We start from the raw sequence: 26,778 nt of genomic DNA on the forward strand, positions 1-26,778 counted from the left end.
ATGGACATGACAACAATACCAATCTTTAATCTCGCAAAAGACAACCTACCCTCCCAAGAGATTGCCCGCTTGAGCAAAGGTCTCTTCTTCGTCCCCACGGAACGCAGGCATTTTTTGCTCTTAAAGTAAACTTACTCCAGTTATTCAGAAGAATTAGACTGAAACAATTCTTTGCTGACAAGCCCACCCGTGACCGTATACCCTACACCCCCTTTCACCCACCATCCACCTTTCATCCAACTGCCGCAAGCATGCCACCTGAAATACTGGCATTCGAGAGACTAGTTCTTGCTGAAGTTGCAGACATCAAAGTGAATTTGAATATATATATCTCCTCAGTCTCTAAGAAACCCCGAACCTCATAATCAAACCGGCTGACAAAGAGGGTGGGATTGTGGTCATTGACAGAGAAAAGAATGATAAGGAGATAATGAGACAGTTATCCAATACTTCCTATTACCGGACCCCTAGCTTTGATCCCTTTCCCAACATTAGATCAAAAATACAGGCTGTGACTAACCAGGCCAGACTGCTGAACATCATAACAGAAAAAGAACTGGCCTTCCTCAACAATCCACATCCCCATACTCCTGTGATCTCTGTACTCCCCAAAATACATACAGACTCCACCAATCCGCCTGGCTGACCAATTGTATGGGGCTGTGCTCCATCCTTGAACCAGTGGACAAGTACTTAGATGCTGCTTTCAAGGAATTTGTCCCCAGTATTGACACATTTGTTTGTGACAGTATGGACCTCATTAATTTTGTCGAAGACAGATCATTCCATACCGAAACCAATCTGATGGTTGGTCTCGATATCGAATCATTATTAACATCCCTCATGATGATGGCCTGTTGATCCTACAGAATCTCCTTGATGCCAGACCTAAACTGGTCCATATCCCTCCGGAGTTAACTATGAACTTAACCGTATTGCCTTCTGTAATAACTATTTTCTTGGATTTTGCTTATAAGTTAAGCATGTTTTGCTCCCAATTTCGTCATTCTGTACATCCACCATCTTGAAAAGACTAATATTTTGACACCCAACAACACTTTTGTGAAACGTATAGGTTTTTGGGTAGTTACATCAACATCCTCTTTCTCTGGCATGGTTATTCCGACACAGTACACTCTTTTGTAAAATGGCTTAACAACTCCCAGCCTCACCTCAAATTTACCTCTGATCCCAGAACTAACGATCTATCATTCTAAGACTTGACTCTTCATGCCGAGGACAACAAAATGGGGACCTTCCAATTCCGTAAACCCATTGAACGGTATACCATACTACACTACTCCAACTTTCACCCTCCAGGACTCCGTGATGGCCTCCCATATGGATAATTTCTCTGGATCTGCAAAAACTGCAAATGGAGAAAAAAATATTTTCGTGAAGCTGCTATTCTCACTGAGAAACTCATTCAACTGTGCTATCCTTGCCGCCTGGTCTCAAGGAACGCAAACGGGCCTGGTACGGTTAGAGACATTCTAGTTGCACCTAAAGTAAAACGACAAAACAAACGCATCCCGTTTGTCTCCCCTTTCAGTCCCTCTAGCAATAAAGTGTGCAGAATCAAAAAAGAACTGAAATGTTTTACACACCCACAAGACTTTTCTGCAACCACCGCTTTTCTCATACAAAAGAGGAGAAAATCTGGCTGATCATTTAGTACATGCCATTACATGGCCTTAAAAAGCCTGACGACTTGGGTTCCATTACATCAGTATGGGGTCTCCCACCTGTACTTGGACACTATAAATGGCAAAATTGTGTGGCCTGTTCCCTGACAACCAATACTAAAGATTTCAAAATGAATGACCATATTTACTAATTGAAGACTTTCACCAATTTGCGCTCTAGCAACATGGTCTGCGCTACACGATGCCCTTGTAATCTACTATACATAGGCCAGACCACACAAATGATAAAACAATGGATCATCCAATGCAAAAGCTGCATCCACTATAAAGTTGAGACGACACCGTTAGTCACGCACTATCTTGAGAAAGGCCAGTGATTGATCAACCTACGCTACTTAAACGCAGTGGCAACTTACAACAACTGTTGAATAAATGCGAATGCCGATGGATCACTTGACGTCACTCTGTGAACCGTGGCCTTAATACCCTCGATAAATGAAACAACACGATCATCCTGTAAAAGTATTACCCCATGATTGCTGTCAACCTCCATACCAATGCCTATATGCGTTCACATGCATATGAGCCCTTTTGGGTTCACAATCATATCTTTATCTTACTGCCCTTCCATTGCAAAAATATTCCCTTTACTTGCGGAGATACACTGATGCCAACGCATTGTTGAGTCCCTTGCATTCCAAAAGTTTGCCTATTCCCTTATCTCCCAGAATGTTTTATTTGTGTTAATGTAACAACCACTTGGGCTCCCCTTTTTAGGCCCTCCGTAAACGTCCCTTGCTCCATTTTGTAGGATGCATCTGACCACCATATAAACCTTGGGCTTATACATGACACATATTATGCCTCTTTGCATATATGCTAATCATGCTTAATTGTTCCATTTTGTATGATGTATCTGAATATCTGATTTACTGTGCGCTTATATATGACACATTCTCTGCCTCCTTGTATATTTGTAAATTATGTTAATCTTTTTCAGCCTAGAATGATCCATGTGGTAGCCTTCTTACAGTTCAAACACAAGGAGATGATCGACAGAGCTCTGAATCTTTTCAGACACTCACCCCCACTCACAGATCTGGGTTGAATCCATCATCGTTCTTTAGCTCACTTCGTCGCCTCAGACCCAGTTTTATGCAAATCAGTCTTGACCCTGTGCCTCATAGGAACAGTCCAGCCTGAACTGCCAAGCCAGGTCTTCCCAGATTACATAACTTGAACAGCTGTGCTACCACCGATTTACATGACATTGCGATATTTGTATATTGTTGTCTAACTGTGAATCTTCTACCAATTTACAACTTTCTCTGCTTGTCACTCATGTCCCCGCCCACCTCGGACGTAGTGACTTCATGTCTTCCCCCATCCTGACGCTCACAGGACGTCCCGGCTTTCTATATTCTCCACACATCTATCCCCATTCTCGCACTCGGACTCCCGCCGCAGTATGCAACTTCCCTGAAGGTTCTTGCGGTTCCGACTGTCCTTCGCTTAGCATCCACTGATGTCCTACTTATTTTTCCCACAGTGAGTCCTTCTTCTGATGACCTTATCCGGTTTTACTCTCGGTCCGTCCACATCCCACCTAACAGTCCTCCTTTCTCCTCCTAGCCACATTAGCGGATGTCATTCCCCTGACACCGGATACCATACAACTGCACTCCAAATTGCTGAGCTTCTTGTAATCTACTTCAGTCCACCTGGAATAAGTGCTATTCGATATACTACAGTGAGTCATTTTCACCGTACTAATCAGGTACAGCGATTCAAGCACCTTAATGTACTCGCTCTTATGTGGTTTTTCTCCTCTGCTTCATGTATATTAGTTCCTTTGGGGCAGTACTCCACCACCACTTTTCTAACTTGCTCCCCTCGGCCATTTCCGCAGACCTCGTGCCGCCCTTTGTACTTACATCGCTGCCTTCCCTGGACTTTCCCTTCTACTATCACGCAGTTATAATGGATTTTTTTCCTCCAGATGTGGTGACGCTGGTCCGCTCCCTACAATTCCTTATTCTGTCTATCCTTCTTCTCGGCACTTACAATTCTGTAACTGGTCATGAAGATGACCTGAACTTACAACAGTTTGAAACGGCATCGACCCCCACCCTCCTCCCCGCCACCACCCCCAACAGCGTGATTACTTGGCGCATGCTCCGTGGTTCACCAAATAATTGACCTCCTCCTAATTTTTGGTAATAACTATGAACCACAAAAAAATTATCTGTAAATATTGATTGTGTGTTTTCTTTTGTGCCGTCCCTTCGCTGTTTTACTCCTCACCTTCCGCCATTCATACTTTATCACGAACACGCGTGTACAAGTTTGTACAGGTTACATGTACATTGATTGAAATGTAGTGCTTTTCTTTCCTACTGTGTTTTCTATAAAACAAACTGCTCTTGGCATACATTGCAATAACAATTTGTCTCCTAGTTTTCCTCGCCTTGCAACTGATGTGCTAATTACAAAAAATTGTCGTTAAATATTACCTGTTGAAACATTGTATTATCACATATGTTAGTCACTAATGGCTGGGTGAGGGGCAATTGGACAAATCTTGGTTGTGAAACAAAAAAGGTGAGGTACAAAGTGGGATTATGGTGATGGTGGGGCAGACCAAAAGAGAGGAGCAGACGGAAGGTGGAATGCAAGTGGTTATGAAAGTACTGGAATAGGGAGTGGGGGATAGACATTGAAAGAAAGTCTACAAACTTCCCCTCCAATGCATCATTCTGTGATAAGTGAAGGGTCCTGGTTGCACACAAATATAGATAACAGAAACCAAAATTGTGCCCTCTGAGGTTTGTTGCCTGCATTTCACATTTCATGTTTGAGCACATCTGAATTTGAGAATTATTCCCATTTAAATGAGTGTAAATTGGAATTGGGCTCACATTCCAAGTTCGCTGAATGATCACTCACCATTGTAGTGTCACATAATAGGTACGCAGTGGGATATCACATAATAATCCTCTCATTCAAGATATGAGAGCCTAAATAGTGTTCAGTATGAATGTTTGTTTTTCAAATGTGAGTGTTGTGTGGTTATGTCTTAATTAATATGTTTGCTCTTTTTATCTCCCTACATTTTTTTCTTAATAGGTGCTGCTGATGGGGAAAAGTGGCTCTGGAAAGACTAGCATGAGATCTATCATCTTTGCAAATTACATTGCCAGAGATACGCGACGTCTCGGGGCCACAAGTAAGAAATGGTATAATCTGGATAAACGTAAAGAGAACTAGAGCAAGTGAGATGTTGAAAAATATGAACTTCAGCGTAAGCTGTCTGTAGGGAAATCTAGACTGAAGTGTCGATATGATTTTAGTGCCTCCAGTTAATGAGGCAGTTTTAGGGGTCACTATTAAAGGGTATAGCTGGACGCACTGCCGTTTTGATTGAGATTCAACAATCTGTGTGGTGCTCCGGGGTATCGCCCTCCGACTGAAGGCGTAATGTAAATATGACCTCAGGTAGCACCCCCCTAGACCTGGGGAGTGTCCCCCGGGCTCCCAAATGTCCTTATATAAAAGGTTTCATCAATGCTTTCGACACATCCGACACCACTCAATTTAAACAAGAGATTCATAACATGACAGTGAGATTTAAGTCTCGTGGGTACCCACACCAGATCCTCGAGCAGGCCAAACAGCGTTAACTAAAAAAGATTCCATCACGGTTGTCTCTAAATTCTCAACATCCAGTAAAAAGTATAAGCAGATCATCAAGAGACATTGGGACATTCTCAGAGTTGAACCTGACTTCAACAACATTTTCAGCTCCGAACCTATCTTTGCCTACACGCGAGCTAAAAATTTGGGAGAACTCATCAAGCATTCTAATCGCATCAACACTGAATTCAAAGGAACAACCCCATGCTGGAATTGCAACCACTGCAACAGCGGTATGAAAGGACAAACCATCAATCATCCCATGAGAGGACATCAGATCAAGATTAGAGCGACCGCGACATGTGATACATCTAATGTTGTGTATATGTTGAAATGCCCATGCGGTAAAATTTATGTTGGTCAGACAGAGAGAAAATTAAAAACACGTCTCAATGAGCACAAGTCCAACATTAGAACCAAACAAGTTAAATCCGTAGTGGCTCAACATTTATAGAAGCAGGTCATGGCATCAGCCAATTGCGCTTTTGCGCACTGGAAACAGTCACCAAAGAAGAAGGCAAAGACAACCATAATGAACTGTTGAAAAGAGAGAACTACTGGATTTTCACACTATCTAGCATGAAGACATTCGGTCTTAATGACCGTGTGGAATACTCATGCTATTTATAAACACACAATTCATCTGAGGACTGTTACTTATGTGCGAGTGATTATTAGCCTTATTATCAGCTAGACATTGTGTATACATTGATGGTACATTGCGGCAATGTTTCTATTTAACATGAGTCATTCAGCTATATCATGCAGCCTGTTGTAGTTGTTTAGGGGTATATAACTTTAAATTGTAGACATTTATACCACAAATCAGTCAGGTTTTAGTTTTCAACATTTTTTCACGTTCTTAATTCACCGTTCTTATTTCGTGTTAACAAAGCGGCTTTTACATTCATTCAACAGACCACACAGGTTTTTATTAACCTACGTAGTACATTTCAGAATCACTTCATAACGCTTCACATCTACCCGTCACCTAGCAATGGACGGAACTTAAAATACTTCCGGGGTTTAGTCACGCCCTAACCCGGCACGGGAAGAGCCACACCTTTTTTCACTTTCCAGCGTTTGCACGCCACGGTAAGCTTTCCACCTAACCGCTTGTGTTTAATCTGTGTACGCGGTATGCATGCGGAAGCACAGTGTACCATAGCACCTTGTTTAGACCTGCCATTATTATTCGAACAGCCACTTCGTGTCACAATCGTTATCACATCAGGCTATTAAAGCACGCCGTTCGCGCAGACCACTTCAGTATATTATAGCTCACGCCACACCAGTATTCACCGGTGCAGCCCTTGTTAACGTCCACACGGCTAACATCTTTTCACTCCCGAAGCATCTTTTTAGCATTTTTACCCCATAGAAACTTACCTGCAGTTAATATCCGTGCAGTTAAACGCTAGTTAAACATCTAAATACACCATCATGTATACCGAATATGTTTCCTTTTTTTTTGTTGACAGAACTCATATCCCCAGAAGAAGGCATTTAGTCTATGCCGAAATGCATTGGGATTACTAGAGTGCATTTTTTTGGAATTTGAAGAAATAACTATGTGAAAGTTGAACATTTCCTTGTGAATAGAACAAGATGAATTAAAAAACGAACAATTTGTCAAAGCAAGCATTTGACGTTTACTTTTTGAAAAGCATTGATGAAACCTTTTATATAAGGACATTTGGGAGCCCGGGGGACACTCCCCAGGTCTAGGGGGGTGCTACCTGAGGCAGTTTTAGGGGTCCCCATGAGAAAATGTTAATGTAAAGACACAATCTCCTATAAACACTAGGACTGCCGGCAGATCCTTTGAGGAAAATTACACTAGGAGTGTAGCGCCTCTGTGCACTCTGCCATTGTGCTGTAACAAGTTCATGGTTATAGCACAGAATCTGAATTATTGAATTCAATGCGTGGTTCAGTCACTGACTTACTTGGTGATCATGCATTACATTTATATATAAGCTATTATGATGTGCAGCTGTGCAAATTACCTCAAGGTGCAAGGCTGCTTAAAAGAAGGGCAATTGGGTTGTAAAACTAAAGACGCAGGAAAACAATTTTCCTCAAACAACCGGAATGGAAGCAAGCCCAGTGAGTATGCATGAGTAAAGTTCTAAGATTCTAAAGCCATGGGTTCAAATGGGAAATTGTCATCTCTCTTAGGCACATACCTTGACATGGCAGAAGACTATCAACAACAATCTCTTTCTGGATTACAAGAATCATGTGTGTCCAGTGAGACCAGGAACTGTGAAATCTATTCTTGCACCACCAAATGGAGAAGAGCAGATAAGGACCCCAGAGTGTGTTTTTCTGTTAGTTCTCACAGCCCCCACCCACCCACAGTAAACATATGGTATGCCAGTTCAGACCTCCATAATCGCATAAAGAACAGCACTGGCTTCTTTAAACTTAGCAAGTGAGCTTTTAATGGCAGCAATGAAGCATACACTGATCAAGGAATACATTGTTTGTCTCACTCCAACAAAGGAGACAGGTATAGCCTTTTACCATGACTTGAATGCAGCATTTCTAATCTCACTGTTCACTTTGATAGGCTGAATGAAGTACTTCGAAAACTGCTTTTGCGGATGGACTGACAACCATTCTGTGTTCTGTTTTTTTTATTTTTTAAATAAAATTCAGCAAGGTATCAACAACCCAAACAAAAATGGAAAAATATATGGAGCCTGAAATAAAGTGGCTAATTTGAAGTACAAAGAGAAGGCATTTTCTCTCTCCTTCACACTTGAGCCATGGTTGCTAATGACCTCAAAACACTAGGATGTGCCAATGCTGCAATGTGTTGGATAGGCCTAGTCTTTAAAGTAGTATCAGTATGCATTGCGCAATTTCCATAGAGTGGTCACAGTGGTGAGTATTGAAGTGGTATCCCGTCATGTCATATTGCTTTCTGCTGTTGTTTTTTTGACAATGAAAGCTCTAAAGAGTTTGAGATTAAAGTAGTTATAACAGACACCAGCTGAACTAAGAAGTGTATGTGAATTGGGTGGATATGTGTAATGGTTTTGGGATACTGAGAGTGCATCGTTTATTTCACATACACCTATCTATTTTGCGGACTCCATTGTAATTCATAGCAAGTCAGCTTGAATGCATGTTTCACTAAAACACAATAAAGAAATCTGCTCTTTCCTTGACTGGTTGTCAGCGAAGGAGACTGGCCTGTTCTCTTCAGACCAAAAAATGAGTATGCCTGCTTGCAATATTCTATATTCACTAGGTCCACAGTTAATACTAAGAGTCGATCATGATGCACACTTATGTAATCTAGATTGGAATTTATCCACAGTCTGCAGTAATGTTCACTAGACATATAATCTAAAGTTTCTATCCCAGAGCAATTCTTTAAAATTATTAGATATTGCCCTTCCTTGTATCTCTACTGTAAATATGACCCTGAAATTTTAAAACCCTGTTTGTGTCTCAGCCATAATTCTCTCAACTCAACCTATCCAGAGAAAGCTGTGGCTTATGCAGTCTTTTTCTTGCCTCTGTTTTGCTTTTTAGAATTCATACCAGGTATAACACTGTTCTTTATTCCTTTTCCTTGATTTTGTTTTCCAGTTGATGTGGAGCACTCTCATGTACGTTTCCTAGGAAATTTGGTGTTGAACCTCTGGGACTGTGGTGGGTAGGTACAAGGCTTTCTCTTTTGTACAATAAGGAGAAACAAATAACTCATTTTGGAGTTTTAGTAGATAGTGTGAAGCTGCTAATCCAATTGCCTTTATAAGCTTTTAGGTGAATATGGAATAATTGACTGATTTTGTTAACACTTGCCTACCAAGGAAATACTAAAATCATACAGAATTTGTATGATAACCCGATGGCACAAAATGGGAAGGTTATGTCATATTATCACTAAAGTTCATCTAACCTTATCATGTTCCCTCAACACTAATTTATTATATTGTGCTGGTTCGTGAGACATTTCTAGAGCAAAAGAGTTTTAAGTCTATTCTTTAGGAGACACATTGATCATAATGAAAGCCCCAGTTTTTTGTGTTTCCTGATTTTTACAGGTAAATATAGACTGAAAAACATCTATTTCTCTGTAGGAATGTATTTTTAAATATGGAAAAAAGGGAATATGGGCTTTTTTGGAGTGAATTTTTATTTTGTCAATCATTCATGCTCGGCTAATACATGTGCAGGCTGACACTTAAAGAAGTTAACAATGCATAAGTGACACATGTTCCTAATGGAGCCATAGACAGGTTCAGGGGTACACATGTCTGTACTGAAATCCAAATGTTATATGAGTGTATTGCATATGAATAGTCTGTTGCTTCTTATATCACTAAAACCCATCATGCATCCACTTGTCGGGGTACATTTAATAGTTTATTAAATGTAAAAATATACTAGTTAAAGGTTAATTTTTTCGCAAAATCCAATAAATATGGATACATAAAGATACAATGATCAAAAAGTGATTATGGATAAATGCAGACAGAAATCTCCCAAAAAGTAAATAGCATTAAACAAGGAGCTCTAATCTTAACCCCTTTATCTGGATTTGGGAAACAACAGATTGCAGAGGACTTGAAAATGGCAAAAAGCAAGTTTCACAAATTAATTGTTTAGTGGTCTTACTGGAGTTGTAAACGATTGATCTAGAGTAAGGATTTAGAATATTTGATAAGAGTAGAAAATGTATGTTATCTAAACATGTATCAGTTTTTAATTACAGTGACTAAGTGGCTCAGTGGATAAATGTGAGTAGAAGGGTGGAAACTAGACTAGGGTGAATGTGAAAATAGGAAATGTTGAATACCAGGAGATGTCACTAGGAGGAGGGGCTAAAAATATACAAATATGCAGGAAGACTTGCAGATTTGTAGGTCATCAAGTTGTGCAAATTCCTCTTTTTTGACCCCAGAAAATTAATCCTATGTCAGTAAAGCATTGATTTAGCAAAGCCGCTTAACTAAAACTTAGTCGCTGACTCAGAACAAAATAGTAAAATGGGTACACGGCACTGTGAAATTTGCTATCTGTGCATACGATTAGCCTTCACCAAAGAAGAAAATTAGTCCCTGGTCTACAAATCCTTCTTGATCCAAGTCTTGTTTAGATGGCTGTTGTTCATCCACCTTACCCCCCTGTGGCCTTTCAAGAACACACGTGGCATGTCTGAGTGAGCCAGAATAATGGAGGTCTGGGATCCATTTTGGATGCGACGAGCCCTACTTGATGCTTAAGATGGATGTGAGTTTGTTTTCACAAGACATTCAATTAGCCTTTGGCTGAGCAAGGTGCTGCTGATTAGTCTTCCTGTAGCATTGCAATTTTGGTAGATGGTGGGGGGTGAAGAGTGGAACTGCAGTCTCTGTTGATCAAGGTGAGTAGTACCACTTTGGTGAGGCCAGCCTTTTGTATTTCCTTTATCACTCTTGCAGTATGTACGGCTGATGACAGCCAGGTGCAGAAAGCTAATATCTCTTTGCGCCTCTGTTTAGGGTGTTCTAGTATGGAGACAACCTGGCTGTGAGGAGCATCGCTCTACACAAAGGCTGTATCTGGAGAGCAGTCTGGCAATGCACTTGAAAGCAGAACCTCCCTAAACCACTCCTGAGAGTGCAGACATTTGATTCACATCTCCTGTCTGCTTTTACTGTTCACGGACCCGACGACTCACTGGTTATACCCATTCTGAGTTCTCTATGATAAAGGAAGGGAATGCTCCACCAAGTAGTCAGAGGACTGCCGTACAACCAGAGCAAGTGTCTGCCGGACAGCCAACTACCCATATTTGAGAGAACATCATGTCCGTCTACCCACCCATTGCTGTAAAGCTGTTTACCTCTCTTTAGGTACCCAGAAACCAACCTGCTTGCTCAGAGGGAAAGAGCCTGCCAACCCTGCAGGAGGACTGTCCAGGAATAGCAGTATGCAACGTGACCCTGTTTGGTTGGTCTGCAAAAGTGGAAGAATATGGAGCGTGGACAGTTTACCTTTGTGTCGGTGGGTCCTAGACTCTTCTCTGCGATTCCTGTCTGGGATTCGTGGAGCTGTAATGTGTTCTGAGCCTTTTCTATACCGGAGACTGTGACGTGATCTGTAAGCCCTCCCCTCTGCTTGATCCTGGTCTGTGCTCTATCTGTGCCCCAGTGGGACTACACCGTGCACCAGCCGGACCAACAGTTATAAAACCTGCACTTCTCCATGAAGTCACATCACTGCAGACGTGACCACCAAGGAGGCTAAGAGGAACTGCTAAATCTTGCTCAGCCCACAAGAGGAGCAGCAGACTCACTGCTGAGAAGGCATGTTGAACACTGACTGAGAGACCAATAGGCTGGGAAACGGTGATGTTAAGAGACTTTGTCCAATTCCAAGAGCAATGCGGGTAATCTTCACCAGAGCCGAATCCCGTTCAGCGTTGACTTGGGTGGGATCCACCTAGACCCCTGGGTAGTACCGGGGATTATAGCGGGGAGAAGCATTGAGTTACTCCAGGGCTAGAACCAGGCCTTGAAAATTCATAAAAATGTTACCAGACCTGAAGGTTGAGCAACTTGAATAATCTTCTCAGCCTAACTGTAACACAGAAATCTGAGCACTCAAGTATTTTGCAAAAATAGTCAAGAGTTCAGCAATCTCAAAGTAATAGTCCACTTTATTCCAAGTTTGCAGTTCAGGCTCAACAGATGTAGTCCAAGTCTTCACATTAGGCTTGCAGTAAGCGTCATTTAGTTCATTTTCCAAAGAAAAAATCTTCCAAAAAAAATTCCGAAAAAAAGGCAGATAATGTAATCCGCTTGAAAATATTCAGCCTGGATTAAAGTGGACTTTTACTTTGAGATTGCTGAACTCTTGACTATTTTTGCAAAATACTGGAGTGCTCAGATTTGGAGGGCATGTTAGCGTTGTTTATGGTAACCGCCCCTTTTTCCTTGGATCACCACTGTTTTGCAGTGCACCCTGATTCGTTGTACTACCTGGGTACAATATTATCTTGTATAGCCTAACTGTAACACATTTGACCCATAAACTGGTCTACGGTTCTGTGATCGTAGGCAAATATTTTATTTGTCATCTTTCTTCAATTATCACATATGAGAGCACCTTCAATTATGTAAGTTCAGCATGTCTGACAACTCTTTTTGTTTGACTTAATTGATTAAACTTCTGCTACATCTAAAATAGAAATCCAGCCCATCGAATGGTACACATGACCCAGACTTGCCTCTTCGTTCACTAATAGCATTGTCATCAGGGAGGGGGCAGGAATGTTTCAGTTCATTTTTTAAAACTCTCTCTTTTAATAATTATATTACTAAAGCATGATGTCGTAGTGCACTGTCCTATACAAACATCATATTTCAATTGAAATGGCCACACACTTCCCGCTGACATTTTTTTTACTGATGGAATTATATAGCATACAAACAATGTGTGGAAATAGGGTTTCAGAAAATACTCATCATTTGCGCCTCACCATTAAAAGTGTTTTGATCCTATTAAAATCTTTGTTTACATCACCACTTCAAATATTTTTTTTAAGTGCTTTCCCAACTACTAAACTATATTTTGAAATAATTCATTTCCAAACTATTTAAATGTTGTGTTTGAAGAAAAAAATGACTCTCTACAGCCTTTCATTTTACACTGCTTGTACCCCAGCATGATTACTTTTGTTTCCCTGAGTGCAAAGTTATAGGATTTTGTAAACACCAATCTCCAGGATAAAATAAGCAGTCATTTGTAAGAAGACATAAGTTGACATTTGAACTCTGTCTTTCAGCAAAGTAAATGTGATCAAATAAAAACAAGATTCAAAGGCATCTTTGTTGCTCGTTCAATTTCAGAACGCCTGTTCTTTGTCAGGAGCTCTTTTGCCAGACTGGGCCAGTAGGCCCTAAAAAATAGTTCACTTTGATCAAATCTGACTCGCCATAGTGAGTGGGCTAGTAGATTTCTCAAGGCTCGTAAGACACAAAAGTGTGTTGTGTACATTCTCATATCTTAAGTATTCATTTCGAGTATGCATTAAAATATGTTTCTTCATTTATTTCTTTTATTTCTTAATTCATTATACTAAGGTGTATTTGAGTGCTAAGGTCGAGCTCCCACATACTACATCCCTAAGAATCCTGTGACTGCACGCCATTAATACCACCAAGAATCAAGTGTGTAAGGAAGGGGTTGTACTTCGCCCAGTTAGCAGACCAATAGTAGGACAGACACTGGGACACCAGAGGCAAACAACCTCAACCCTCTTTGTTGAGGAGCCAAACTTGGTTTGAAAATCACAGACCAGAGCCTGATTCAGTCTGGTGTGAAGCAGTGTACCTCTATTAGGCGAATGTGTAATTGTGAGTTGTGGATTTAAAAAGGTGCGGTAAGAGGGTTGTACTGGAGCTATTGCTTCCTTCTTGATCAGAATGCATGCTAATTTCCTTATAGATTTCTGCATGTTTATGGCAGACAATGCATGCATCTGTTATTGGGTGTTTTAGTAGCTAATTGTGTTGTATATTGTGACAGTGTTCAATGTATGTTAAAGTTTCTGTCTTTACACATTTTGCTTTCAGAGTCAGTCCACACTTGAGACGGAAATTGAATTGGGGCCATATTTAATGGGTAGAAAACATTGATTGGTGTTAATCTCACATTCTGCTGTTGTTGAAAGTACTCATTTCCAGGTGTCTGTTAGAAGTTTTCCGTGCCCCAGATACTTAATTGTTTTCATCTTGTCAGTGCCCCCTGTTTATGTGGCTTTGTGAGCCTAAAAGTATCCAATTCATGATACTATTGTGGACACGACCCACTATTGCATCCAGTGCTATCCAACTCCCCAGGATTCCTGTGGGCACGCCTCTAATTGAGTTGGTAACAAATTACGCCCATTAGGGTGGAGGGGCGTCTCCCCAATGCTTTCTCCCAGTGCGAGAAACAGAAACATAAAATGGTATTTTAAATATCATTTTGTTTCTGCTTCCGAAGAGTTGACAATGACCTTGTCACTGCTGCTATGAGGACAAGACAACACTGAGGAAGACCAGGAGTCGTGCACGAGCTGTTCCGCATCGGAAGTCGGGAACCAGGGGGTTGGTGTCCCACGGGGAACCAACAAGCCTTGGCAGCTGCAACAGCTGTGGAAAGTGAAGAAGGCACATCAATGGGACTAGCACGGTCCAAGGGACTCACCAAGAGCATGAGGGTCATAGCACACCCGAGCAAGCAGGGGGAGCCTACTGGAGCAGATGTCATCCCTCATGAAGACCCACATGCCGGAGGCACAGGATTCGCAAGAGGACCTTGAGCAGCTCCCCAAGAAGGAAGGCCAATCGAACAGAGGATGCTATGAGGATGCTGTACTTGGCAGTAAGAAATGCTGGAGGTTCTTGCAGCCCGGAGATCTCTGGAGTGCAGAGCCAACAAGATTTGACAACAGCAAGCCGCCGCAGTGCAAAGGTGTTCGGTCCCAGCGGTTCCGACGAGGGATACTGGCCTCAAAATTGCAGAGGACAAGTTGGACCTCGAGGGAGTTGCAGTTCCACCACTTGTGGTGTTAAGCTTTTCGAAGTCCGTCGGACGTCAGGAGCAGCAGACTTGTGAGCTCCGTTGCTGTGCCTGCAGATGCAGGGGAAGGACTCCTTCACTCCAAGGGAGATTACTTCAGGTGTCCTTGATGCCCACAGGTCTGTTGAAGATCCTGGAAGAAGCACACACAGATGACGAAGAAGACTTGAAGAACAGCGAGACCAGGAGCAACAGGAGTCTTCCTTGATGCACTCTCGGTTTCAGACCAAGTACAAGTGACCAGACAGTTGAAGATTGACTTGGTTTCAGGCTTGAGTCTTTTCCCACGAAGAATCTGAGGACCTCACCCACAGGTAAGCACTTAAATACCCTGAGAAGTTTATTTATATATTTAAAGAGGTTTTTTTTTTTCTTCCTCAAATGACCTCCGTAGCTACGCCGCCTCTCGACCTGTCCCACCACTAGCGCAAATAGCTTTTGGTGGATACTTAGTCACAGCTGATATGTTCTAAACGGGGAATGCCCATTTATACTCGACTTGAGCTGACCCAGAGGTATTAATCATAGGAATAAGTCTTATATCCAAATATAACAAATGGTTATCCAAAATCTACTCCGGGAGGGTCATCCAGCCAATTCCAAAACAACCCAGCGTCAGCCCTATCCCTAGAAACATTGACCCTCTGGTCTACAGCTCGATAATACTTAACAGAATTCCACCAGGCATTCCAACTAGGAGAAGTTTCCTGTCACCACAGCAAGCAGATCTCCCTCCTTGCCAACAACATCAAGTAGAACACCAATTTATATTGAGGCACACTGAAGGCGTATCCTACCCGGCATAGACACCACACAAAATAAGATAAGAGTTGGACTTACCTCCACATCTACGCCTAGGACCCTGGAGATAGTCCTACCAACATCCAACCAAAATTCGTGAACCTTGGGACAAGACGCGAATATGTGAACATCATCCGCGTTCTGGAAACCGCACCTTCAACAATTAGCTGCTCCTCCACCCTTCAATTTAGAGACTTTAAGAGGGGTCCAGTATATCCTATGGAGTGTGAAAAAATTATTTCTTCTGAGTGCAGCAGATTTAAGCACAGAATAAAGCAGGTCAATAGATACTTGCCATAACTCTTTCAGTTCTTCGTCAGGCAAGTAATTCTCCCATACCCGATCCGGCTTATCCATCCTTCTTTCTGCTGCAGCCAGAAGATAATTATACCATAGGGCAATTTCTTTCTTCCTCGGTGCTTGATTTTGCAAATTATTTTCCATGTCATTATCTTCACAGCACGACCAACTTTGAAATTTACATCATGACTTAAGCTGATAGTGTTTAAATCTCGCCAATAACCCAACTGTAGTTTGATTCCAGAACTCCCAGGGAAGACATTTACTATCTACTACCAAATCCCCCCCATAGTAGTACTCCCCCCGGCTCTTAGTGGATGGGCTAAGGCGTCTAAAAGGCACTCCGGTGTTCCAGTAGAATCCCACACCGGCGCCCATTCGCTGTAATAAGGAAGCCCCAAACAGACTCGTCAGTCCGAGCAAAGCTTGGCTGCCATACCCAGCGTTTTCAGACGAACCTTTTTATACAATTTGGGAGAGCCAAATTTGTACATAAAACCATGGTCTCCTACCCCCTCCAGCATGGCTTTGAACATATTACCAATTAGAGAATTATCCGGGGTATGTAATAACATCCGGGCATTTTTTAGTTGGTAGGCCCAGCAGTAGAGCTGAAGGTCAGGTAAACCCATACCACCCTGTGTTCATTTGCACCCAAGTTTTTTTCCAGGACAGTCTAGTCCCTTTTCCTGCCCAAATGAAAGAGGAAATCCTACCCTGAATTTTAAGAATCTCAGCTTTTGGAAATTCCAACGGTATGTTGTTAAAAAGATAAGTATATTTTGGGAGGACACACATTTTAATCAAATTAACTCTGCCGTATTGCGATAGTGGTTTGTTCTGCCATCTTTTTAAAAGAATCTCAACTTCCTATGAAACTCTGTCTAAATTCACCTTTGAAATTTTTCTAAGATCTTGAGTTATTGTAATTCCGATGTTTCTAAGTTCTGTCGCATATGTCACCCCCTGGTTAACAATGTTCCAATCCATAACCTCCGTCTTATCTTTATTTATCTCATAACCTGAGAACTTCCCGAAGGTTTCAGTTTCAAGTATAAGTTTGTACAAGGTAGTGTCTACACTGGATGAGAACACAACTAGATCGTCTGCATATATAGCTAATTTTCTAACAAACCCACCCACTTTAAATGGAACAATCTTTTTATTTAACCTTAAACTCTGCGCCAAAGGCTCTAAGTAAATGTCAAATAGAATGGGGGACAACGGACATCCCGGCCTTGTACCACGTTCTATATTAACAAGCGGGGAAAGGCTACCACTAACTAAGATCCGAGCCCGTGGTGAACTATCATTTTTTTTAATGACCTCTCTAAAACCCGAGGTAAAGCCCATAACATTCAAGGTCCTGTCTAGGAAATGCCAGTTAACACGGTCAAAGGCTTTAGCCGCGCCAACCATAATAATTGACAGAGGGAGACCCCTTGATGATGCCATATCCACTGTACCGACCAAAGTATAAACCAAGTCTGACATTTGCCTTCCCGGAAGAAAACCTTTTTGATCTTCATGGATTATTTGGCCTATAATTTTACAAAGCCGTTTATTCAAAATCCCCTGCAAAAACCTTATAATCAACATTTAATAAGGAGATTGGGCGGTATGATTGACACTGACAAGGATCCTTACCGGGCTTCAAGATCAGGGTGATAACTGCATCCGACCATGCATCTGGCAGGGGGCAAGTACCCTTTAGTATTTAGTTAAACAACTTAATCCAGATCGGAATGATTTCATCCTTCAACATGAAATAAACCTCAATCGGAATTGCATCTGGGCCTCAAGCTTTCCCCTTTTTAGCCAAGTTTAACACTTCCATTATCTCACTCCCTGATATTTCTGAATAGAGAAATTCTGGACTAGCCTCTGTTAACCTCGGAAGTTGTTTCTCTTTCAGCCAGCTAGCTATACGCTCATCCACCCCCTGGAGATTCATGATATAGATCTTGAAAGAACTCTGTAAAAGCCTGTTCTATTTTATCTTTTTCCTCTGTTAGTTGTGTACCCATCTTGATCTTACTGATATACATGTTAGTTCTATCAGTACTTGACTTCATGGCAAGAAGCTTACCACAGTTCTCCCCTTGGTCAAACTCCCTCACCTTGCTTATCTCCCACTTTTGATGTAAAATTTCTTCAGTTTTAAGTTTAAATTTTAGCTGACACTCCTCCACTCTCTTTACCTACCGCTCCTTCCTCGGGTCATCAGGAGGTCTCGCCTTCAAATCAGCTTTGGCCCCTCTCTGACCTAGCCATGCTGATACCGCCCCTTTTAGTAACCCTCTCAGCCAAGCCTTATAGCCAGACTATTACAGGGGAGCAGTCCCAAGATTCTTGAGGAAGAAGATTTCAGTTTCAAGCTTCAAAAGACCTAGAGTAGAAGATAGCAGGAGAAACCGCCTGTTTAATGTCCTTCTTCTTAAAGAGAAATCCGGGGGGAAATCTAGTTTGAAAACCATAGCACCATGATCCGATAAGTGAATGGGCAGATATTTAAAGAGTTTTATATATCGCTGGCTAGTCCCAAAGGTATTGGAGCGCTTTACATAAGGTTCCACATCGTTGCAAACTTATATCAGTTACAAGTTACCAATGATATCAGTAAAAACATTTAAGGAGCATAGAAGAAAAGGAAAATGGAGTGAGAAGGGGATGGGGTAGAGGAGAAAGGGGTAGGGTATAGATACAACGGAGAAACGAAGGGAAAGTCTGCCCAAGGTCCGGCTGGGTATGTGACGGCCGAGGGGGAATCTGCAGCCTATCTCCTCTTCAGCTATCAGGTAGCTCCACCGGGCATCGGTCAAATAGCTAGGTCTCAACAGAAAAACATTTAAGGGATAGAAGGCAAGAAGAAGGGAGCCTAGAGGGGGTAGGGGTAGGGTGAATGGGTAGGAGGGAGATACGACAGAGAGACTAAGTAACATCTGCCCAAAGCCCGACTGGATTGGTGACGGCCGAGGGGGGATCCACAGCCCATCTCCTGTTCAGCTAACTGGTAGCTCCACTGGGCATCGGTCAAATGGCAGGGTCTCCACAGTCGAGGAAAAGTTTGAAGAGTACATGTCCTGGAGCAGGATCAAGGTCAGGTGAGGGATGTAGTCAAGATCAGGTCGATGACCAGTTCTATTGTTCAGTAGTGGTGGAGCATCGTAAAGAGACCAACTGAGGCGGCCATTTGAGTTCAGTACCCCAATCACTGTGCTTCCTCCCTTAATTGACCATGGTAAATACTTTGGTACCTCCACAATTGGCTACTGGTGTACACTTGTAAGTCCCTAGTATATAGTGCTAAGGTACCCAGGGCATAGGTACACCAGGGGTCAGGCATGGGGGTTGTGACCTTGGTGTTCAGTCCGTCCCAAAATTCTCAATGACTCAGAAGCATGGGGGATGCAAACATAGGGGGCTGGTAGGAGGGTCATATCTGGCAGATCAGCAGTGGGAGTAAAAACTCGGGGTCCCTCCCAGAGGAGGGGCTGGACAGAGGGGAGGATACTACCATGTCCTTTGTACAGTTTCGCGACGCAGCGGGAGCCAAGGGCTCCCTGAATCGGTTCCAACTGGAGTATGCAAGGAGGGCAACAAATGTGCCCTTCAAAGCAGTCTGGTGCCGCAGGCAAGCGCCCCAGCACAATACACTAAGTCCTGTCTGGGAGGTGGTCACACCTCTCTGCGCAGGAAGCCTATTGTTCTATCTTTCCCTGCTCGAGCTCAGCAGCAGAAGGGCAGAATGGTGTCTGGGGTCGGAAGCAACACTAGCTTGCTGGCAGGCCCTGGAAGGCTGTTACCAGGAGTACTGGGGGGCTTCCCAGGGGAGCTCCCAGTGCATGGAATCATACTACCGGTGTTGGGCTATGAGTCCAACATATTTGATACCAAACATGCTCGGGTTCAGCACAGCCACTATATAGTTAGCCATCGCTTCAGGACTGGAAGGCCTGCCATAGGGATGACTTATAGGTTTTAAGTGTAGTGACCTCCGATGCAAGCACCAACCCACACAGGCTGCAATGGCAGACCTGTAGTCACAGTTTAAGTGTTCTCTCTTGGGTAGCACAATACGTGCTGCAGCCCATGGGAAACCCCTGGTGTACCTATGCCCTGGGTACCTTAGCACTATATACTAGGGACTTACAAGTGTACACCAGTAGCCAATTGTGGAGGTACCAAAGTATTTACCATGGTCAATTAAGGGAGGAAGCACAGTGATTGGGGTACTGCCTAGCAGGATCCCAGTCAGGCTAGTCAAAAAAACGTAGACACCGGTAAAAAGTGGGGGTAACCATGAAAGCTGATCCTACTTCACTATAGTTCAGATAACTCGTGTGATTAATTTACCCAAAGGTGCTGGTCTGGATAAAAATGCCAGGGCGGCTTTGGATTCCCAGTCCGGCCCTGGTTGCAGCTTCTTTTTTACTCTGCATCTGCTTAAAGGAATTCACATAGCATTGCTGAGTAGTAATAGTAAGCACTGAAAATGAAGTTCACATTAGTTTACATTAAAACACATTTGAAAGTGTTAAAATTGAAATATACGTGTTTTAAATGAATGCAATTGTTTTGGATTTGTATGTGATGACTGATATTGTTATAGACTTGAGAGCCTTGAGTAAAAGTGTACTGTGGGTCCAACAGAGCCATATGGGTATTCTGGTAACAATGAAAATCATAAGACTAGAGTTTGTGTGCTCCTTTCATTTCAGTAAATCCCTCTGATGAATTTATAGGGCCAAAATCCTCTTGTTTATTATTTTATTATGTATTTTTATAGTACTGGTAACCTATTCATTATAATATCTAAAGGTTTGATGTGCTATGAGCATCAATATACATTTTATTTTTTATTAAACAACTTTTATAGCTTTGCTCGGATGCATTGGAGAGCAATTTCATTTTGTATGGCATCTAATTGCCAAGATGCAACTTTGCTGCATCCACCTTTGCAATTAAAGTTAAGACATTAAGAGCAGTTACTAAGCCCACTTATTTTTTCCTCTTTCCCCTGTCAGGCAGGACACCTTCATGGAGAACTACTTCACAAGTCAGCGGGATAACATCTTCCGAAACGTAGAGGTCCTGATTTATGTGTTTGATGTGGAAAGCCGTGAGCTAGAGAAGGATATGCACTACTACCAGTCATGCCTGGAAGCCATCCTCCAGAACTCTCCTGATGCCAAAATCTTCTGTTTGGTGCACAAAATGGATTTGGTACAGGAGGATCAACGAGACTTGGTAAGGGTTTGCATGTGCTAGTTTTCTACTACCACACAGTAGTGAACTAGGTATGGACAAACAAAGTAGTCAGATTGAAAAGTATCTAAACTTGTGATGCCGTCATGGTTCCCAAAATTATCCATCTGTTTTATTGCCCGATTGACTTAAGTCATTCTGTTCAGAGTGCCTGAACACGAAAGGAAAGGGTTAATAGGGTAACAGAAGTAAGCAGTTCTTGGTTGTAATAAATACCCATTTGAATAGATACTCCATCTTGCAGAGTCATCAGCAGGAAGTCTTCCCATTACCCATGCTATACTGAGAAAATGTGGTTTCATCATACTGTGATACTCTCACCTGGCAGCTCTCGCAGCGCTAAGCACCTGTCTGAGGGGGCCCCTATCTAAAGTGATGAAATAGGTAATAAAGCCCCCACCTGTCATCAGTTACACTTGTCCTTTTTTGTTTCCACGCATCATAAGTGCCAGGTTCTCTATCCCAACCCCCCAAATGTCAACATTTTTGGAAAAATTCACATGTTCTTGGAAGCCATCTGTCTTGAAGTTCAAATCCTTTTGCAGTTGACAGATGTCCGGCACAGTCCTATGTTTTTCTTTACTTTGATGACTGAGTTCAAAGCATCATAAGGCTGCCTGTGATTTCTGTGCCTTCATATCCCAAAATGCCCTTTGTGTGAGGGAGAGAAAATTGCTTTAGGCCTCTTGTAAGATATCTGTATTGAAATCTAAATCCATCTCTTTCTCTTCGTTGCAAATGGCATCATAAAAAGCACAACTGTTTCTCATCCGCCTCGTCAAAAGCTTGGGAGGAGTACTTCTGAAGAACCTTTGGACATCTCTTCTTCAAAGCCTGTGCTTATTATAGCAAAACGAACCCTCTCCTACAGTAACTGTTCCTTTTTTCTCCATTGGACGCAAGCTTAACTCCGCTAATGCCCCTTCGGGAGCCTCTAAAATGTCTTGAGTACAACAAGCCATCTTTTACCCTGGATTGTACTTTAGCCTCTGCTTCGTGTATGTTTAAGATGTTGGTTCTTGCTTTGGCACAGAACAATCCCTGTTTGAGTTCTTCCAACTTGTCTAGCAGATGCTATTTTAAGAAAAGCCAGAAACGCAGCCCTGAAGCTATTACAAGCTTCTTTGACCTTGTCATGACAGACAGCATGTTTCCTGCAAGCACATCCATCAAGGGACCTAGGTGAGGATTTTGAGGGAGACAACTTTTGTCTTCACCTTCAGACGTGAGACTATTGCTAGACTTTCAAAATGAAAGTGAGCTAGATTCCTTCTTTGAAGATAAATTTCCTGTTAAGGAAAACTGTTCAGTGTATAACATGTGCGGCTGTAGATCACAAGTTCTCCATACTCTTGACATTTAGTGTTGGGCACAGAAGCCTGAGAATGTATTGCCTTTCAGTAAATCCGTCCTCAACACTAATTACACGCTGTGTCTTTGTTGAGTTTGACCTACCCTTTCTCTTCTGATCACCCCCGTGAACCCTTAACCTGCCATCGAGTGGATGGAATGATTGGCACAATACCACATAATCTAAGATTAAATTACCTCCTCTGGATGTACACGGGGCATCTGAGTAATACTCGTAGACGACCAGTTTGACAGCAAGTGCCTTTGAATGATTCTAACTGAATGTTATCCTTTTCAAAGTGAACAGAGCTACCGCCATGGCTTCTAGTTTCTATCTCTGGTCGGGTATTCTGAGTAGCAGAACTGTAGGTTCAGATGGGATAGTTGTTGCTTCATTCGATACCACCATCCCCAGCCTACTCCCATAACTGCATTTTTCCCCTGTGCAGAGGCATAATATATCTTTCCATGGCATTAATATCCTGCATGCTCCATGTTATACTATAAATTGTCTCTTTATAGAGCATGTGTTAGAATGGGCTGACTTCCATGCTATTATATTATGTTACTCCCACTACGCAATATTGCACAAAATGTAGCTTAAACAGTTTTATTAAAAAAAAAAAAATACCTGAAGTGGCATTTCATGTGGTGCCATGTGCCTGACGGCGGTTAAAAATACTCCCTGGCTGTTGTACCAGTCTGATCATGTTATGGTTCCTTTGTGGATATTATGCGTTTTGACCAATAATCTGGCTCTTCTCCTTGGTGTGCCACTTAATTTTCCCATGTTTTTGATAAGGTTATACTTAAGCTGTTCACTGTAGTGATCACTTTGAGCAGAAATTGTGGGATAAAATTACATTATATGGTTTGTTTTTATTTATTTCCGTAGATCTTTCGAGAAAGGGAAGAGGATCTAAGGCGTTTGTCGCGCCCATTAGACTGTGCTTGTTTCCGGACATCCATCTGGGATGAAACATTGTACAAGGTGTGTACCTGCCAACTTGATTTCCAGATTTACCCAGGTTGATCTTGTTTTAAAATGGAACAAATGTATCCATAAACATTATGAATGTTCCTGAACTTCACAAAACTAATCTGCATTTCGTGATCATTTTTTAAAAGCTGTGACTTCCAGACTTTTTTTTTTTTGGGGTGGCGGGGGAGTTTAATCATTTTCGATTACAAGCACAACACTACGTTCAGTGACAAATGTACAAATTCCAGACTCTTGTGAACATATGTGCATATTTTGACTAAAGTAATTCCTGAATTGGGACTGGGACTGTTTGTGACATCCTGTCAATCCATAGCAATCCTTGTTCCATCCTGGTAGAACCTGTTCAAGAGTCATGGGGCATCTATGGATTATTAGGCTTTAATCAAAGTGATTGATACCATTTTCCTTTGATGTCATGTGGCTGACCTCAAACTCTGAAAACCGAACCAAGTGATGGTGAGTAGTTCAAGGCTTATCAGGGAATTGGTGTCTGGTTAGAGTCTCAAAACTCACTGACTCAACAATGGTGCCCAACCATTAATTTGTTATAAGAAATTAAACCACACTCAGCTCGATACTACATAAATGCAAGATGAAGAACACTGTAATATCTGTATTATTATAGGGAAATTAGTCAGGCAATATATTGCAGTGACTGAGTGATGCGGCTCTCATTTATGACTCTGCCTGTGGGCTGCTTCACAGTAGTGTTGCTAAACTGTGCCTCTCGAATATGAGAAGGTGAGCGCTTTGTTGAAAATCGCCTGCTTTAGTGTCTGTGTTGGATCACTAATGCCATGATGGGCCATTTAACTCCTAGGTGCTCATACGAGCATGGCCACTCTTTTAGGGCATGGCACAGAGTTCATCACCCAGCCGCCTTCAGTAATGCTGTGTTGGGTAGCTGCGTGGTCACAAACAGGGGTTTCGCAGTGTTTGGAGATGCTGACACAGACCAGAGAAAAACCTGGCCCAAACATAATGTGATCCCACCTTAGATGCTTCGAGTTCCTCCACAAGTGAGGTGAAAGAGCAGTAGAGGAACTGTAAATGTCCCTGGAGTGAACACTGCAGAAAGTTTCAGACTTCTCGGGTGACGTCCCCTCATGTAACTGGTAATCTGTCTGTCATCGACACTAGGTCTGTATCTCAGAAGTTTATAAAAATCCAAATTGTAGTCGCCTAGCATTGGTCAGAGAAAAAACACGTGGGTGTAGTCTCCGGTTTATACCATATGCATAAACAGAGTTTGTGTATTACTCTTGCAAAAGTTTGGCACTGGGGTGTGGCATTTGTAACTTCATGTATCCATCCCCACACAGGCAGCCTCAGTTTTTGTCTTCAAGTGCCAGAAGGAAGGAGTGGTCCAGCTAGGTGACTCTTATTCAGAGTGCCCCAAATCAGAGGCACAAAGGGGAGAGAAGCTCCTATAATTTACACTTCTGGGCCTTAGAGAGGAGCACCTCAGGGGAAGCAAAAGGTCAGACCATGGTCGAAGGGTAGCTCTGGGTCCTGTCACACTGCCTATCGACCTGATGGTGGTGGCACCTAAATGAAACAAAAGAGCAAGGGATGGAAAAGGAGGCTGCTGTCTCCATTAATTTACTCCTTACAGTGTGGCGACTCATAAATACAGCAATGAACATTACTTGTCTGAGAGCCTTCTTACTACTTTCATTTTGTACAACTTGCAGTGAAAATTCAAAATGGACTCCACGGTGTCCACAGTGATCCATCATGATGATCCTTATGCACCGCAAGAAACCTAGGATCTTATTTAACTTTCACTTCACACTGGGGTGTACAGGCCTTGAAACATCATAACATGTTACCAGACCTGCAGGTCTAGTGAGTTGGAATAATCTACTTGACCTGATTGGAATACGTTTGACCCGTAACCTGGTCTCAAATTGTGTGATCCTAGGCAGATATTTTATTTCACAGAGTTGCCCTTTTCTTCGTTATCATATATGAGAGCCCCTTCAAATATGTGAGTTCAGCATATCTGCTGTACAAAACGGTTTTGTTTGATTTAATAGACTAAACTTCTGTTCCATCCATATCCATATCCATATCCATACTAATATTATAAAGAGAGAGCCCAAACCTTTGAGGCAGGTAATCTCAGTAACCACAGCACCAATCACAACACCCAATACAGCGTTTGAAAGGGCAGTTGCAGCAGAAGGACATAGGCTATGCAGACGGCCACCATATATATATTTTTCTTTGCAGAGTTTTATATAGCGCGAACTTGACCTGAACGGAATCTGGTATCAGAGTGCTTTACATAGCACCAGTTACGTTACATCAGTACACACATTCATTTTTGTTAGGCAGGGGGAGATTAAGTGATTTGCCCAGAATCACAGGATGTTTGGCGTCGTTACCAAGACTCAAACCCAGATCCCCAGGTCCGAGGTCGAGCGTTTTAGCCATTAGGCCAACTCCTCTATACATTTAAAAGGTAAAAGAACCGTGGCAGCAAAGTAGTCCCTTGTGGGCGTGTCTGCGTTGTGCTGTAGGCGTGGGCCGGGGGCGTGACTAACGCTGGGGGCGTGTGGTACGGCTATCACATCGTGGGCTGTGGGCGTGGGCTGGGGGCGTGACAAACGCTGGGGGCATGTGTCCGCCCTTCATGCCATGTGAGTCGTACATACAAGCGCCATTTACGTTGCTGCGCAGCATCAAGGGGCACGCTGGTGGGGGGGGTGACACGCTGGGGGCATGAGAAACGCTGGGGGCGTGTGTCACGCTGGGGGCGTGTGTCCGGCCTTCATGCCATGAGAACGCAATTGCGCCGCATCTATGGGCACGCTGGGGCGTGAGAAACGCTGGGGGCGTGTGCTAAGTTCCGCCCTTCATGCCATGTGGGTCGTACATTAATCAGAAGATCGTCTGCTGTGGCCGTGTGCTGGGGGCGTGACAAACTCGTTCACCTGGAGGCCTGGTAAGTAACGTTACTGCAGCCTCTCCTACGCGCTGTTACTGAACTCTCTCATTCAACGAAATTACACGTGCCTGCTACCATCAACCAGGGCTCTAGCCGGGCTCAGGCGGCTAGAGCCCTGGTTGGTACACTATCGGTACACTAATTACCCGCACCTGATAACATCAACCACGGCTGCAGCTGGGCCTCAAGCG

General features: G+C 42.7%; 1 protein-coding gene across 3 annotated transcripts in view; it reads left to right on the plus strand.

Moving 5' to 3' along the window:
- The window catches only part of LOC144784802 (ras-related GTP-binding protein A), a 120,194-nt gene that overhangs the window by 34,008 nt on the left and 59,408 nt on the right, over nt 1–26,778 (plus strand). For all 3 annotated transcript variants that reach the window (XM_078663845.1, XM_078663846.1, XM_078663844.1), the window contains exons 3-6: nt 4,773–4,872; nt 8,946–9,012; nt 21,041–21,263; nt 23,527–23,622. In XM_078663845.1, coding sequence (XP_078519971.1) covers nt 4,773–4,872; nt 8,946–9,012; nt 21,041–21,263; nt 23,527–23,622 — 486 coding nt within the window. The remainder of the gene's footprint in view (nt 1–4,772; nt 4,873–8,945; nt 9,013–21,040; nt 21,264–23,526; nt 23,623–26,778) is intronic.

The sequence above is a fragment of the Lissotriton helveticus genome, chromosome 10 (assembly GCF_964261635.1).
Source record: "Lissotriton helveticus chromosome 10, aLisHel1.1, whole genome shotgun sequence".
NCBI classification, from domain to species: Eukaryota; Metazoa; Chordata; class Amphibia; order Caudata; family Salamandridae; genus Lissotriton; species Lissotriton helveticus.